General features: G+C 44.9%; 1 protein-coding gene across 4 annotated transcripts in view; it reads right to left on the reverse strand.

Annotated features, from left to right (window-relative positions):
- ARHGEF3 (Rho guanine nucleotide exchange factor 3) overlaps positions 1 to 16,677 on the reverse strand; it is a 313,634-nt gene that overhangs the window by 67,118 nt on the left and 229,839 nt on the right. Inside the window, exon 1 of one of the 4 annotated variants that reach the window (XM_027523867.1) lies at positions 964 to 1,232. The exons of the other annotated variants lie outside the window; for them this stretch is intronic. Coding sequence (XP_027379668.1) covers positions 964 to 1,059 — 96 coding nt within the window. The 5' untranslated portion in view covers positions 1,060 to 1,232. Of the gene's footprint in view, positions 1 to 963; positions 1,233 to 16,677 lie in introns of those variants that run through there. 4 annotated transcript variants of the gene reach the window in all.

Genomic DNA, 16,677 nt, shown 5'->3' on the forward strand with positions numbered 1-16,677 from the left:
AAAAGCATTGTGATAAGACCGGAAGCACCCCTTCCCCCAGACTTTCCCCCTCATGGTGGGGGCAGAGTGGAGATCTCCCAGAAACACATCAGCGGAAATGATGATCTGGGTCCTGTGGATCCCACTACAGCTTAGTCACAGCAAAAGTGCAGTCTAATGAAAGCAAGTGTATTCCCCAAGACCCTCAAAGAAAGAGACACTTTCTCCTCCACCTGAATCCAACCTTTAAGGCCAGTGAGCTCTTTGCCAGAGATAAAACACACCGAGGAAAAGACAGACTAAACACCAGCCAGGAGGACTCCCTCACCTCACCCTCCCGGTACAGGAAAGTTACCAGGAGGAGAAATGCTTCCAGTCTTCCAAGACAGCTTCCCACTGCCCCAGGGAATTTAATTCATTTTCAGAATCCACATGCGACACATTCAGATTACTCATTTAGCTCCCAGACCCCCAACTGAATGACTCCCACTGGCCACAGGGACAAGCAGAGGTGCCGTGTCCTGTCTTTGCTGCCAAACAGCTGCAAGTCCAAGCCTGACAGGTGAGAGGTCCCAAGGGGTCCTCAAGAATGTTCCCCTGCCCTCCCCCAAACCTCCTGCAAGAGGAAACCTGTGCTTTTAAAGGGTAGCTCTTCCCTGACGACTGAGCCCACTGATGCACTATGAGAAAGTCCCTCTGTGGAGTGGATCTACAGTCTGTGAGCTCTGCAGGATGCAAGAGAGAGGTAGGGGCAAAGAGATGGGGACAGAGGAGGTGGCGCTCTTTTGATCCATAGAGAGGGGGTGGAAGGGAGGCAATGAGATAAAGACAAGAGTTAGAGATGAAGACAGGGAAACAGAGTGTATGAGAGATGGAGAGAGAGAGAGAAAGAGGAACACACAGAGTGAGAGATGGGAAACAGTGACACAGAGAGGGAGTGGAAAGAGTAAGAGATGCCCAGAGAGGTCCAGGTGGAGGTCCTACCTCGGCGTCCTTGGCTGGACTGCTGGCCGGGGGTACCTCCAGGCTACAGTTCGCTCTCTTGACCGTGAGGTAGAAGGGGTAATCCTTGGCTACCATGGCGGCTGCCGGGCCTGCCCGTTGGGATGTCACCGCTGATCCGATAAGACCACAAAACTCCCAGGCGAAAGGGGGTCCCAGCTCCACGGTGCCAGCGGTGGTGCCGGCGGCGGTGGCGGCAGCGGCTACACAGAGACTGACAGCCGGCTTCTTTAGCCTACCTCCTACAGACTAAGGCGCACAGGCTAGAAGGGGGCGGAGCCTAGACAGAGCCCGCCCATCTTGGGCGGGGAGTGGGCGGGCCCTGAAGGGCCCGCCCCGACCCCGACACGTCCTGGGAGCGCTCAGATGCCGCCCCGCGGAAGCCCTCTCCGGAGCAGCGAGGGTATCGGGCCGCTGGACCCTTCCTCCCGCAGGCCCCGACCTCGGGGCCGCGCAGCCTCAGTGGCAGGTCCGCTCGGGCTCCCTGGCCCTCGTGGGGTGGAAGAGGCAGCGGACAGAATGGAGGCTGGGGCGAAGCCGGGAGGAGGCAAGCGGCCTTGGGGGAAGTAAGCTCTTTAAAAGCCCATATTAAGAAGAAGCGGTATTCTGCCTCGCCTTACTCACAGCCAGTCTCTCCATATACATATATATGGAGTATACATATATATGTCATTGGAGTGTAATCTACAAAGAGTAAAATGCTCCCATTTTACTGTACCGTTAATTGAGTCTTAATAAATGTAAACACTAGAATAACCACCTCCATAATCGGGACACAAAACCTTTCCACCACTTCCAAAAAGTATCCTAGAGCCCTGTCCTCTGCACCCACTTTTAAGTATGAAGAGGCTGGTAAGAGGCTGCCTGCCATTCATAAGAGGAATCTGACGGGGTGTGTCCAGACAAAGCTGTCCAGTGATGAGCTGACACTACTGGAGTGGGTTGCCATTTCCTTCTCCATGGGATCTTCCTGGCCTAGGGATCAAACCAGCATCTCCTGCACCGCAGACAGATTCTTTACCACTGAGTCACCAGGGAAGCAACATCAGCCATTAGGGAGTGCTTAAATAAACTCTTATCACTATGGAACACCACTCAGTTGCAGTCATTTTGAAGATGGGCCTTTGGGTGCGGCATGGAAAGATCTTCAAGGTATCAGGTTCAGTTAAAAAAACTATTGCAGAGTAAGCAGTATAATACCATTTGTGTTTAAAAAAAAATCTACAAATGAATACCATATATTTTCTATAGAGAAATGTAGGTTAATACCATTGAAAACCATTTGGAAGGACCCATAGCAAATTTTTGGTGGCCCAGATGGTAAAGAGTCTGCCTGCAATGCGGGAGACTTGGGTTCAATCCCTGGGTTGGGAAGATCCCCTGGAGGAGGGCATGGCAATCCACTCCAGTATTCTTGCCTGGAGAATCCCCATGGACAGAGGTGCTTGGTGGGTTACAGTCCATGGGGTCTCAAAGAGTTGTACATGACTGAACGACTAAGCACAGCACAGCAAATTTTTATGGGGCTGAAAGGAGGCAGCCAGTTCCAGGGGAATTAAAGGTAGTGTACAAAGGAGAACTTCACATTTATAGCTAATATGTTCTTAAAATTTTTACATGAATTGTTACTTGGGAATTTAGAAATTAATTTTTAAAATATTAAAATGATCATTATCTCAAAAGTTATTTTGTAGACTGCACTGTTGAGTGTTCTTCCCCTCCTATCAAAGTCATGGTCACAGCAAGTGGGGGTCTATTCTTCAGACATCTTAGGTGTGCAGGAGGTCGTGGGAATGGAAATATCCAGTCCCTGCTTAAGTGTTCTCTGCTCTGGCTGAGGCCAGAATCCAGCAACTCCCACTCTCCAGGCAGGAAACCTCATGGTATACAGCCCTTTCATCCCAGGTACCAAGCCCACATGCTGGCACTAAATGTGCCTGCTTTCCTGCCCAGCCAGTGTGGACAAACTGCCTTCAGAAGCAAAGAGAATCTGGCCCAGTTCTGCCAGTCTCACTCTTGCCAACCATGTAAAGGAAGCTGTTGAAGGAGTGAGGTTCAATGGACATTGAAGAGAGCACCTGATTTTTCTTCCTCCTCGAATATACACCCTAAAGCAGTAGGAAGGAAGTGGTTGAAAAGGAGGTTTGGAATGGGAAAGAGTACCTCAGGACTACTGATCTTTCTCCTACCTGTATTCTTGAACACAGCTTTGTCCTTTTAGCCTGAACGGTGCTGATGGAGAGCTTCATCGAGGCTCACTGCAAGTCTGGTCAAGTTTGAGGTGGGGAGTGAGGGACAACCCTGTATCCAAGGGCAACCAACCAAAGCAGCCCCTGATTAATCCTGCCACCAAGAGTCTCACACAGGGCTCCTCTGGCTGTCAAGGATTTGAGCTGAAGCTTGCTCCTCATTCCCTTTCCCTCCCTGATCCTCTGGCCCCTGCAGGCCCATCGCCTCAACTAGGCAGGTGGCCTGGCCAGTAAATTGTCCCTTCATGGATGGGCTTTGAACCCTGGTGGAGCTGGCTTGGCATTGACTTCCAATTGGGAGTGTACAGCCAGCACTTGGTGAAGAAGAGAGTGACTCTGGTAAATTATGCCAGCCCTGGGGCTGGGCTACTCAATGCAGGATTCTCAGGACCAAGGAGGAAGTCTGGGTAATGTAAATCTGCATGTGCGTGCTAAAGTTGCTTCACTTGTTTCCAGCTCTTTGCAACCCTGTGGACTGTATAGCCTGCCAGGCTCTTCTGTCCATGGGATTTCTGAGGCAAGAATACTGGAGTGGGTTGCCATGCCCTCCTCCAGGGGATCTTCCCAAACCAGGGATCGAACCTATGTCTCTTATGTCTCCAGCATTGGCAGGCAAGTTCTTTACCACTAGTGCCACCCGGGAAGCACAGTGTAGTAATAAGTCAACCCTAAGGAAGAGAGGGGACGTTAATCTCAACTACAAGTATTGTAGAGTGAAGAATATTCATAATGGTTGATGAAAAGGCTGCCATATCCACTTGTTCTTAAAACATTTTTTTTTTTTGCCCCTCTTCAAAGAATGGAACCATAAAAAGCAATCAATATACATGGTACAATATATGTGCAGCAAACTTATGTTTTTCCCATTGTCTATGCTGCTGCTGCTGCTGCTGCTCAGTCGCTTCAGTCGTGTCCAACTCTGTGCGACCCCATAGACGGCAGCCCAACAGGCTCCCCCGTCCCTGGGATTCTCCAGGCAAGAACACTGGAGTGGGTTGCCATTTCCTTCTCCAATCCATGAAAGTGAAAAGAGAAAGTGAAGTCGCTCAGTCGTGTCCGACTCCTTGCCACCCCATGGACTGCAGCCTACCAGGCTCCTCCGTACATGGGGTTTTCCAGGCAAGAGTACTGGAGTGGGGTGCCATTGCCTTCTCCACTGTCTATGCTAGGCAGAGGTAAAGAAAGAGGAAAAGTGAGAGAGAGATTGCTAATGGCCAGTAACAATTTAAATAAGTGTGAAAGGGAAAATGGGTATCTGGATTTCCTTTGGGTGGATTTCCTTTGGCTTGGATTTCCAAGCCTCTCACAGCTTGAGTGTCTCACCACCATAAAGATTTTGATGTTTAAAGACATATATTTTTGGTATAATAAGGCCTATAAACTGAAACCAGCAATTTTGGTTATATGCAAGTCAGGGATGTGGTCCCTGAGACACTCAGAGGCTTTTCAAGGGTATTGTTGAGTCCACGCAATTTCCACTTTCAGAACCTCCCTCGTGTGTGCATGATACACTGCTCCAACATTAGCAGATGTGGAGTTTGGGCAATCTGCCTAGTATTCCAACCGGAAGTGTTTATGGTCGAAGCCTTGGTCAGAAAGTAGGCTGCTCTACAGGAGGGTTCCCAAGCACACCCCCTGAAGCTGGTGCCACAGTGGAGAGAAGTCAGTCCAACTCTGCAGTGCTACCCAGCTTAGCGGCCCCAGGAGCCCAGCATTCCCCATTCTGCCTGTGTGTGTGTTTATGGGCTTAAGAACAACACTGCCTGAACAGTCAGCTTCACTCAAAGCAACGGCACAAAGTGCCTTTCAGGACTCGCCTTCGGCACAACCCGTTATAATCCTGTAAATGCTTCACAGCCAGGCAGTGTTCCTCGCTAGCCAGAAGCCTGGAGACTGGAATAAAGAAGCCTGTTCTGCATTTCCAGGAACGGTGCCAAGAGCAGAGCCTGCATTCTCGCCTGGGCTAAGCAGGGCACATTTGTGTTGTTGATGGAGTGGTGGGCTTCTACCCACAAGCCCGGCACTGGTTGTTAGCTCCTTTTAGACGAGCAGAAAGCCAGGCATGACTGGGAGGCCATCAATCAGCTCCCCAAATCCCACTGCCAAGACTGAGTGGAACAGGCCCAGCATGAGGCTAAAACTTCACAAGTTAAAGTGGTTGTGACAGTCTTCTCAGCCAATGGGACAACATTATATTGTTGTTGTCCTGACAGCATTATACTTAAAATATCTTCCACCCATTCCTGAATCTCTATGGCAGAAAGGTGAGTAATACACACCTGCTCAAGAAATATAGCTGAGTTTGAAACACGGCCTTTCACCTGTAACCTCTGCTGTGAGGTGTGCATTTGTAGAAGGAGCACAAGTGAGGGTAGCAGATATCCCAAAGCCTAGCCTTCAAACACAATGCACCTCTGTCTGCTTCCTTGGCATCTGAGCCATCTCGTCTACCTGTGCTAATCTGACACAGTCGTGTATGTACATGTTGGACACACATGTGTACCAACACGTGGCTCCCCTTCTGTTTGGGGGACATTCCCAGCTAATGACCAAGTTCCCTCTCCTCTCAGTAATTTCAGTCTTGATGGGAGAGGGTAGTTAAAAGCCTGAAGAAGTTCTTGTAGTGAATTCTGAGAGATCAGAAGTGTGGTTTACTACCAGACAGGTAAAAACAGCACAAATCAAGTACTGATAATATCTAAAATCATAAAATCATCTAAAACCTCTCCCTTTGCCTGGGGATATGTCCACTGGCTCCAGGCTAGATTTACGAATGTATATACCTGGCTATTCTAAAGCTGGAAGACTTCATTCTTGCCTTCTCTCATAGATCTCATTTTCTAAAACAAGTCTGAAAAACTGGTTAGGTGACAGCATCTTATCCCAGTAATGAGCTTATCTTGTGACTTATTAGCTATAATTCAAAAACAATCAAGATTTTATGGTGAAAAACCAAGAATACTATGTGTCATGCTCTGATATAACACAGATAGGTACAGTCATTGTATCAGTGATTCCCAAAGGGGTACGATTTTGTTCCCTGGGTGACATTTGGCAATGTCTAGATGTTTTAGATGGTCACTGGGGGAGGGAGCTAGTGTCATTTAATGGGTAGAGGCCCAGGATGCTGGTAGACATCCTATAATGCACAGGACACCCCCCCCCCACACACACACACACCAAAGAATTAACAGGTTCAAAATGCTTATAATGTCACAGTTGACAGACCCTACATTAAAGAGTAGAGCTGAAACACGGCATCAGAGCCAGGACAACCTGTTGGTTTTGACCTCAAGGATATTTTCGCTTTAGGCCGTGATCGTTGGTTGATGTCAAATGTCAGTTTAGGCACAGTGGAGCTGCAAACAAAATGTTTGAGTGCCAAGAAGCCTTACAATATTGACATGTCTAGAATCTTTCCTTCATGCCCAAACCTGACCCTTAACAGAATAACAGACTTCATAAAGCATGAAAGGAGAAAAGGATAAAGAAGAACATGAGTAAGGGGGAAAGGAAGAGAAAATTATCTTAACCTGTTTAAGATATGAAAATGTACTTGAAAATACCAGTGAAAATGAACAGACAATTTAAGAACAACTTGGAAAGGGGGAGGAAATGTTTTTCCCAGGACAAACTTTCAGTTCAGTTCAGTTGCTCAGTTGTGTCTGACTCTTTGCAACCACATGGACTGCAGCACGCCAGGCCTCCCTGTCCATCACCAGCTCCCGGAGTTTACCCAAGCTCATGTTCATTGAGTCGGTGATGCCATCCTACCATTTCATCCTCTGTCGTACCCTTCTCCTCCTGCCCTCAATCTTTCCCAGCATCAGGGTCTTTTCAAATGAGTCAGCTCTTCGCATCAGGTGGCCCAAGTATTGGAGTCTCAGCTTCAACATCAGTCCTTCCAATGAACACCCAGGACTGATCTCCTTTAGGATGGACTGGTTGGATCTCCTTGCAGTCCAAGGAACTCTCAAGAGTCTTCTCCAACACCACAGTTCAAAAGCATCAATTCTTCAGCACTCAGCTTTCTTTATAGTCAAACTCTATAGGACAAACTTTACCAGTATATTTAATTATTTTAGGTGGCAGAAATGCAAACGTGGTGATAAAATAAAAACCCCAAAGGGTTCGGCTTACTGTGTTTGTGATACATAGCACAGCCTGTGCAGTCAGAGATCTGTCCTCACTCAAGGTTTTGTAATAAGAATGCTAACTTTTTGATCTCAGCTGATTACTATCAGCAGGCTTGCTTTGCTTATAGAATTTAAGCCAATTGTTAGAACACTTTTTGTACACTGAACTTTATGGAGAGCCTGCATTTAGTTGAAACTATTTCATATTTTTGACCAAAAATTTACTAAACTTTTTATATTCCAAAACTACTTATTCTCTTTAGACTACAGCAATGTATGTATCAGTAGTTTTTTTTTTTTTTTTTTTTTTAATACTAACCACTGCATGGAGACACTGGAATCTAAAATGTATCAATTCTAGCTTTGGATAGTGGAAATGTTTTATTTTCCATCAACTACAAACTCAGCATCAAAGTACCATATTTCATCAAACTAAGATGCCAAAGACTGAAATATGTTCTATTATATTATGTACAGCTAAGAAAGAAAATAAAATTGCCAATTACATTATAACACACGGTGGGAGGTAGGAGGGAGATTCAAGAGGGAGGGGACATATGTACTCCTATGTTTAATTCATGTTGATGTATGACAAGTCAAACCAATATTGTAAAGTTATCAATCAATTAAAAATAAGTAAATACTTTTTAAAATGAAAAAAAATTATAACACATGATCAATTGTAAGATACATCCCAATTCCAGAGAAGTTAAAAATGTGGGCAAAGTGTGGGTAACAATGAAATATAGCACTATTCATATCGTCTGGCCAGGATTTGAAAATCTACACATTTATAGAAAAGTGAATTGTGGGGATTTAGGGACAATAATTCTAGAGACCACGTGCAGTGAAATCAACTGAGAAATTTACCATATCCAGATTACTGGGCCCCACTTTGGATTAACTGAACTGGACTCTTTAGCAGTGGACTCGAGAAATTTGAATTTTTGATAAACTCCCTTCAAGACAGTGTGAGTTAGGATTATCAGGAGACCACAGATCCTTGGTGCCCAGGGGGCAACGAGCCCACTGGCTGTAGTATTGCAATCCAGAACAGGCACAGAGCGCGCTGCTTATTTGCTCAGGCTGTGCTGAGGAACCATACACACTGCACAGCCCACTAGAAACATATGGGTGCAGCAGGGCCACAGCAAGAAATACGCAACTCCACACTCCCAGTGAACTACCAACTAAGCCACCCACCAGGAGATGGGTTCTGGCTCTTGGGACTTTGATTTACAGTCTCCTATCCAAAAGTTCCAACTAAAATCATGCTTATCTCTTCATAGCCAAGGGGCATGATTGCATTTACATTTTTAAAAAATTAGCGGCAGCAGTAGAGAATGGGAGGAGCGCGGTTGGCTTGAGATGTTTACTTGAAAAAGCTCCTGGGGTTTATTGTGGGGGTGGGGAGGGGACAGTAGCGTGAGGAGAAGACCTTAATTACAGAACGAGTTTAACCAGCACAGACAGACTCTGGGACTCCTAGCAAGCCTGGTTCTCACTCTTCTGGTGGGAGCGGAAGTCAGCTGCTGTGTGGTAGAAAGCAGCTCATTAGCTCAGTGTTCCTCGTGCTGTGGGCATCCCATAACACTACAGGGGCATGCGAGGGTGTTGGTTGAGTGAGCTGAGGTACAGGAGCTTCTGAATTTTTCCATCTTACACCTAAAACTAAGCTCAGAAAATACAGGTCCCACATGCCTGCAATTTGGACAGAACCCAAAGCCTGTGCAACAGAAGGCTGAAGAAAAGCACCAGCTTCTAGTTCACCAACTTATATTAGTGCATGATCATTTAGTTCTTCGGCAAGACAAGAACCACCAACCAGATAGCTTCCTGGCTAATTCCTCTCCTCCAAGACAGTCCTCAGTCCCCCAGCAAGGGGAACCTCTACTTTGTACCCCCCTAGTGCTGAGTGAAAGTGGAACTTTTAGTCACTCACTTGTGGCCAACTCTTTGGGAGCCCATGGACTGTAGTTTGCCAGGCTCGTCTGTCCATGGAATTCTCCAGGCACAAGAATACTGGAGTGGATTGCCATTCCCTTCTCCTGGGGATCTTTCTGACCCAAGGATCGAACCTGGGTCCCCTGCACTGCAGGCAGATTATCATGTGGGCCACCAGGGAAGCCCACTGCACTGATTACCTCTCCCTAATATTCATCGCGCTCATAATGACTGATTCAGCATGTCTCTACCTACAAAGGCACAGGGACCATAACTCTCTCAATCACTGCAACAGCTCTAGCTCCTTCTATCATTCTGGCTGGCGCATGGTAGAAGGATCCATCTTTGTTGAAATAAAAATTAAATTGAAATTAAATTAAATGGAAAAATTAAGTAGAACATGTCATAGAGAAGGTAAATTCAGAGACTTTGTGCAATGAGGAAAGCTGTCTAAAGTTTCTGAGATGGGGGACTTTTCCCAGGTGTCCCAGAGGTTAGGACTTCACTTTCCTATATAGGGGGTGTGGGTTTGAGAAGCCAAAAACCTAAAACATACAATACAAGCAATATTGTAACAAATTCAATGAAGACTTTAAAAATGGTCTACATAAAAAAAAAAAAAAAAAAAAAAAACAACTTCAAAAGTTTCTAAGATAGGACCAAGAAATCACATGCAGAATACCACCATGGGCTGTTAAAAGAAAATTTGAAAGGAGACATGAGTCCCTTAATAAGCTTCTTGAAGAGTCCCAAACTCACTGAAACTGCTTGTAGAGATGTGCAGTGTAAGGCTACGGGAGCCCTGCTGGATTTTACTGTGAGCTTTTGGTTCCCTCCAGCTTTTTACAGACTCTCAGCAATTTACACTAATTTCTGAACAAGGTAGACTTGCCAGGGAGATTGAGACTCTGGTGGCAAAGAGATGTCAAATAGTTTGTTTTCAGAGATTCCTAGTGACAACCCCATCTTCCTTTTTTCTTCCCTGTGGTGGCTCTTTCTTCCCTTTCCTGTTCTAAGTGTCTGATTCCAGGTTAAACTATATATTTCTTTTTTCTTTGCAATTTGCCATGTTCATACCTAGTACTATTAATACAGAGACTTTGTTCTCTTGAAGGGGGCCCTGGGAGGCTGACTTTCAAGGGGAAGGGGAGATTTTGCCCATTGTTTCTGCAGGATCAAACATGGTTCTGGTCTAATGTTTCCAGGCTGATGTGAAATTATGGACTTGAAAACGTTTTTGTCTGAGGGAGCCAGTCAGAGAGGAAGGCAACTTCTCTTCCGGCTGCTCTGCTGGTTGCTCTGCTTGTGCCCTCCCTGCCTGGGCCTCCTCACCTGGAGTCTGACAAGAGGCGCTTTGAGAGCTCACTCTGGCTTAGACACAGTGTGCGCTGAACAAAACTCATCTGTCTGGGGGTGGGAGGAAGGTAAGAGAGAATTAAAATGGTAAAGCCAACATCACGTGGTTTCCTCCTTGAACTTTAATAACCCAGTGCTGCCTGCAGGCTCAGAAAAGCCATATGCAATGGGTAGGTACAAGGATTGCTCTGGTGCCAGGAAAATGCAGTAAGACATAACTTTTTATAAGGTAAGCAATGAATAAACACCCTGCAGGAACAAAACAGCCTTTAACATCTCTGAAATTGGCAGCCAGATAGATGCCTGAAACCTTGGTTCTGTGCATCATCAATGCACAACAGATAAGACCACCTTCAACATTAAGTCATCTTCCAGAGGAAACAACAGCTGGGGAGGCCGAGTTTTTATGATTCTCAGGCTCTCAGGGCAGGAGGGGAATTCAACAATTCAGTCAGTATTTTCTTTACCACAGCAAGTCCCATTTTAATACCTGTTAGAGGTTTCCCACATGTTGGGCAATTTTTCTAGAATGTCTTCAGAAGGAAAACATTCTATAGTCTGCCTTGGTTTCTGAAAGAGCTGTCTTTCTCCCTGGGCTGCGGGTAATTTTTTTTTTTTTTTTTTGGTCTCATGATATTATCAAGAAGATCTGAAACCACAAGGCTTCATCTGGATTCTGCTGTTGTTATAAAAAGGCAGTTTGGGGTTACACTTCACCCTCAAAAATGTTAAGGGAAGTGCCTGTCACCAACAGTCAAAAATAAAAATGAAAATGATGCTGGCAGAGCTCAAAAACCAAAGGGGTCAGCATTTTGCTTCAGTTTCCTGTTCATAAAACTTTATAAAAACAACCCACCCATTAAAGAAAAAAAGCCCACAACAATAGCTCATTATTCTTTTCCTAAACGCTTGCCTCATGCCACTCTGAAATTAGGTGCCATCACGTTTCCTGAGTTATGGGCTCCAAACACCACATCCCTTTCCTCCCTTCCGTGCCCCCACCCCACCTGGCATCGTTCCTGAATTTAGACACTTCTCCAGTTTACGAGCTCAGCAGAGGCCAGTGTTGCCCCTCCTACCTGTCCAGAGGAGGCCAGGCATCTGTTCCAGCTGGAAGCAGGAATAACACAGGCTTCCTTCCCTCAAATTAATTTTCATTTCCTAAATAAGCTTTTAATATGGAAAGTGCAAAATTTCAAAGTGAAGGAAAAAAAATTCCTACAGACTGCTCCAGTAAACTGATAATTATAAATGCACTACCTCCTGACATTAATTTTTGAAGAATAAGGTATTTCCCTTCCACCCTCCTTCTACAATAACAGTAAAACTTTATGGACTATGTAACACCTCATCCGTCAGTACCTGGGAGAACACTGGGGAATACAAGGTCTAGAATAAGAAGCCTGAATGCAAACACCAAGGTTTCCACTTGCTGACTATATGGCTTTGGACTTTATTTAATCATGCCAAACCTCAGCTTGGACCATAAAGAAGGCTGAGTCCTGAAAAATTGATACTTTTGAACTGTGGTGTTGGAGATGACTCTTGAGAGTCCCTGGGACTGCAAGGAGATCAAACCAGTCCATCCTAAAGTAAATCAATCTTGAATATCCATTGGTGGAACTGATGCTGAGGTGGAAGCTGCAATACTTTGGCCACCTGATACAAAGAACTGACTCATCGGAAAAGACCTTGATTTTGGGAAAGATTGAAGACAGGAGGAGAAGGGGATGACAGAGGATGAGATGGTTGGATGGAATCACTGACTCAATGGACATAGGTTTGAGCAAGCTCCGGGAGATGGTGAAAGACAAGGAAGCCGGGCGTGCTGCAGTCCACGGGGTTGCAAAGAGTTGGACACAACTGAGCGACTGAACAACAACAATAACTTCAGCTTAATCAATTGGAAAATGGGGATATGAGAGTTTAAAGGCTTTAATAAGAAAAAATATATGCATGGGTGCTCAGTTGAATCCTACTATTTGCAAGCTTAGGAAGATCCCCCGGAGAAGGAAATGGCAAGCTACTTCACTATTCCTGCCTGGAAAGTTCCATGGATGGAGGAGCCTGCTAAGTTACCATCCATGGGATTGCAAAGAGTCACACACAACCGAGCAACTTCACTTCACTTCACTTTGCAACCTCTTGGACTGCAGCCCATCAGACTCCTCTGTCCGTGGAATTCCCTATGCAAGAGTACTGCAGTGGGCTGCCATTTCCTTCTCCAGGGGATTTTCCCAATGCAGGGATCAAACCCATGTCTCCAGTATCCCCTGCATTGGCAGGCGAATTCTTTATCAGTGCCACTATCTGGGAAGCCCATAGTTTAATGAGTTCCTCTATATGTCAGCATTCAAGGCACAAGGCAAGCACACAGTCTATACTGTTATTAACCTTTCTGGTATCATCCTACCCTCTCTTTTCTCAAAGAATCAGAGAGGAAAGGTGGAATTTGGGGATCTTTTCCACCCACCTTGCCTTAAAGGGGTTAATTCTTTAAAGCAGGATTTCAAATATTGATTCAACTATTGGACATGTATAAAAGAAGAGGCACAATGAAGAGTGAACTGACCTAAATGTGAAAACATTGGATCCAACACCGGTTCTACCACTAAATTTGCCATGTGACATCGAGCAAGTCAATTAAACTCTCCGAGGTGCAGTTTCTTAAACTGTAAAATACGGCAATTAAAAATTCCCTGACAGCTCAGTTGGTAAAGAATCTGCCTGCAATGCAGGACACCCCAGTTCCATTCCTGGGTTGGAAAGATCCCCTGGAGAAGGGAAAGGCTACCCACTCCAGTATTCTGGCCTGGAGAATTCCATGGACTATATAGTCCATGGGGTTGCAAAGGGTTGGATACAACTGAGCAACTTTCACTTTCAAACATAAATGCTCATCTTCTGTAATCCTATAAAACAGGAAAGACTAAGCTATATATAAAGTATTGCCTCAAATTTATGCTACTTTATTTCAAGGAATCTAAAAGTGATAATATAACTTGCTGATGAAAGTATCCTTGTCTAAAATTAGCACACTGGGTACAGGCAGCCCACATTTTGGATTACTTTAGCATGATAAGCTGGATTTAGAAAAGGCAGAGGAACCAGAGATCAAACTGCCAACATCCATCTATGTTGGATCATAGAAAAAGCAAGAGAATTCTAGAAAAACATCTACTTCTGCTTTATTGACTATGCTAAAGCCTTTGACTGTGTGGGTCACAACAAACTGTGGAAAATTCTTCAAGAGATGGAAATACCAGACCACCTTACCCGCCTCATGAGAAATCTGTATGCAGGTCAAGAAGCAACAGTTAGAACTGGACATGGAACCATGGACTGGTTCCAAATTGGAAAAGGAGTATATCAAGGCTATATATTGTCACCCTGTTTGGTTAACTTCTTTGCAGAGTACATTATGCGAAATGCTGGACTCGATGAAGCATAAGCTGGAATCAAGATTGTAGGGAGAAATATCTATAACCTCAGATATAGAGATGACACCACCCTTATGGCAGAAAGCAAAGAGGAACTGAAGAGCCTCTTGATGAAAGTGAAAGATGAGAGTGAAATAGCTGGCTTAAAACTCACATTCAAAAAATGAAGATCATGGCATCCGGTCCCATCACTTCATCGCAAACAGATGGAGAAACAGTGAGAGATTTTATTTTTGGGGGCTCCAAAATCACTGCAGATGGTGACTGTAGCCATGAAATTAAAAGACGCTTGCTCCTTGGAAGAAAAGTTATGACCAACCTGTACAGCATATTAAAAAGCAGAGACATCACTTTTCCAACAAAGGTCCACCTACTCAAAGGTATGGTTTTTCCAGTAGTCAAGTATGAATGTGAGAGTTGGACTATAAAGAAAACTAAGCACCAATGAATTGATGCTTTTGAACTGGCAGTGTTGGAGAAGACTCTTGAGAGTCCTTTGGACAGCAAGGAGATCAAACCAGTCAATTCTAAAGGAAATCAGTCCTGAATATTCATTGGAAGTACTGATGCTGAAGCCAAAACTCCAATACTTTGGCCACATGATGTGAAGAACTGACTCACTGGAAAAGACTGACGCTGGGAAAGATTGAAGGCAGGAGGAGAAGGGGACGACAGAGGATGAGATGGCTGGATGACATCACTGACTCGATGGACATGAGTTTGAGCAAGCTCTGGGAGTTGGTGATGGACAGGGAAGCCTGGCGCGCTGCAGTCCATGGGTCGCAAAGAGTCAGATATGACTGAGCGACTGAACTGATAGTATGATAATATTTATAAGAGTTCATCAGAAAGTTCAGCTCAATGTTCTCATTTGTCAGGAAATGCAATGGGGAATATAGATTCTTGAAAATATCAAATGGCCAAGAAAACAAGCTTGAAAAGAGGTTAGATTAACCATGAACAGAGAAACTGAAAGGAAGATGGAGTTCATCTATGCATGGGATGGAACTGTCCTAAAATACACCACTGTCACTCAAAAATAGGTACTTGGCTTGTATGGTGCCTGTGTTACCTGTATGACAACATTTGGTTCCTACTGTGTCTACACAGGCCTGCCTACAGGCCTGTTATGACTATGAGAGCTGTCTGTTCCCTCAGAGAGCAAGTTCTGCTGCCTCATGCATTTTCCCCAGCCATAACTTCCTTTTTGCCCTTTGGCTAGGCTGCCTAAGGAGGAGGACCTCGGCCAGTTCTGTTCTGGAGGTGACACACAGATGGATGCTGGCAGGAAGCTGAGGACCAACACTCCTCAAGGCTGAGGGCTCTGTGCACCCCTGACCAAACTTCTGATGCAAAATATTTACACTAATGTCACACATTTATAAAAAACAATTGCAACTAAAGATATCTTGCAGCAACTTTTAAACAATGCTCTACAAAGAACAAATGGAACTAGAATAATTCACCAAATCATACACTTTATTATTTTTGAACAACCGCATCTCCCACTTGACAGTAAGCTCCATACAGGTGAGAAACATGACTCTCTTGTTCAGTGTTGTAGCTCCAGTACCAAAAGGTGCTTAGCGAGTGACAGGGGCTTGGCAAATGATGACCACAGCTGACACAGACCAGTGGTCAGCTCTTCCAGGCACATGCTTTCACTTTCCATGCTGTCTCTCAGGTAATCCTTATAACAGTCCAATCCAACTGAAGCACAGGGAGTTCAACTGATTTCCCTGAAGTCACAGAGCTAGTAAGGGTCAGAGCTGGGTTCAAATGCTAGTACTTTGCTTCTAGAACCTGACATTCCACAAATGAAATGGAACATTAATTATCTGCAGGCCATTTGCAACTTAGCTGGTGTCTTGATACCAACACTGATGGTGCTGAGGGTCAAGGATGTGAGCCTAATATGATACAATTAAAGAAAGAACACTTAAGCAAGAGTCAGGAGATCTGGGTTCAGATCTTAGCCCTGGACTCCTGCCCTGAGTCTGATCAAGTCTGGTGACCTCTTTGCTCACCGGTTTCCCCTGCTGGTCAATAAGGGGTTAGATGGTCATTCAGGTCCCTGACACTTATAACTCCTAAGTACTGGAGTCATTCTAGATGTAATCTTCTTATCCATCCAGACTACTGCAGGTCACACAAGTGTGCTCCTGCAACTTTCAACAAGGGAGAACCACCAAAATATCTAAAATAATCAAGCACGTTAATCTCTCAGAACCTCAGTGCCCTGATCTGCAATTAGAACATAATAGTACCCACTTCAAAGGGAGGAGGTGAAGATTAGAGAGAAGCCAGGTAAGGGGCTGACATACAGTAGTAATTTCATAAACAGTAGCTTGGTTTATGATGGTTCTGAAGAGAGCTGGGAGGTAAGTCTGGAGAAAGAAAGAATCTCCTCAAAGCCCAGGAACCACCCAACCAATCGAAAAGACCACACTGAAACAAAGATGTTTTAAGTCATTTCTAAAAGTGGAATACACGTATCTGCCACATCCCCAGAGCAAAGTTCTGTATGGAATTCTCTTTCCAAAAGTGAGTGATGTGGACAGGTTTGAATTA

Source organism: Bos indicus x Bos taurus, chromosome 22 (assembly GCF_003369695.1).
Source record: "Bos indicus x Bos taurus breed Angus x Brahman F1 hybrid chromosome 22, Bos_hybrid_MaternalHap_v2.0, whole genome shotgun sequence".
NCBI lineage: Eukaryota > Metazoa > Chordata > Mammalia > Artiodactyla > Bovidae > Bos > Bos indicus x Bos taurus.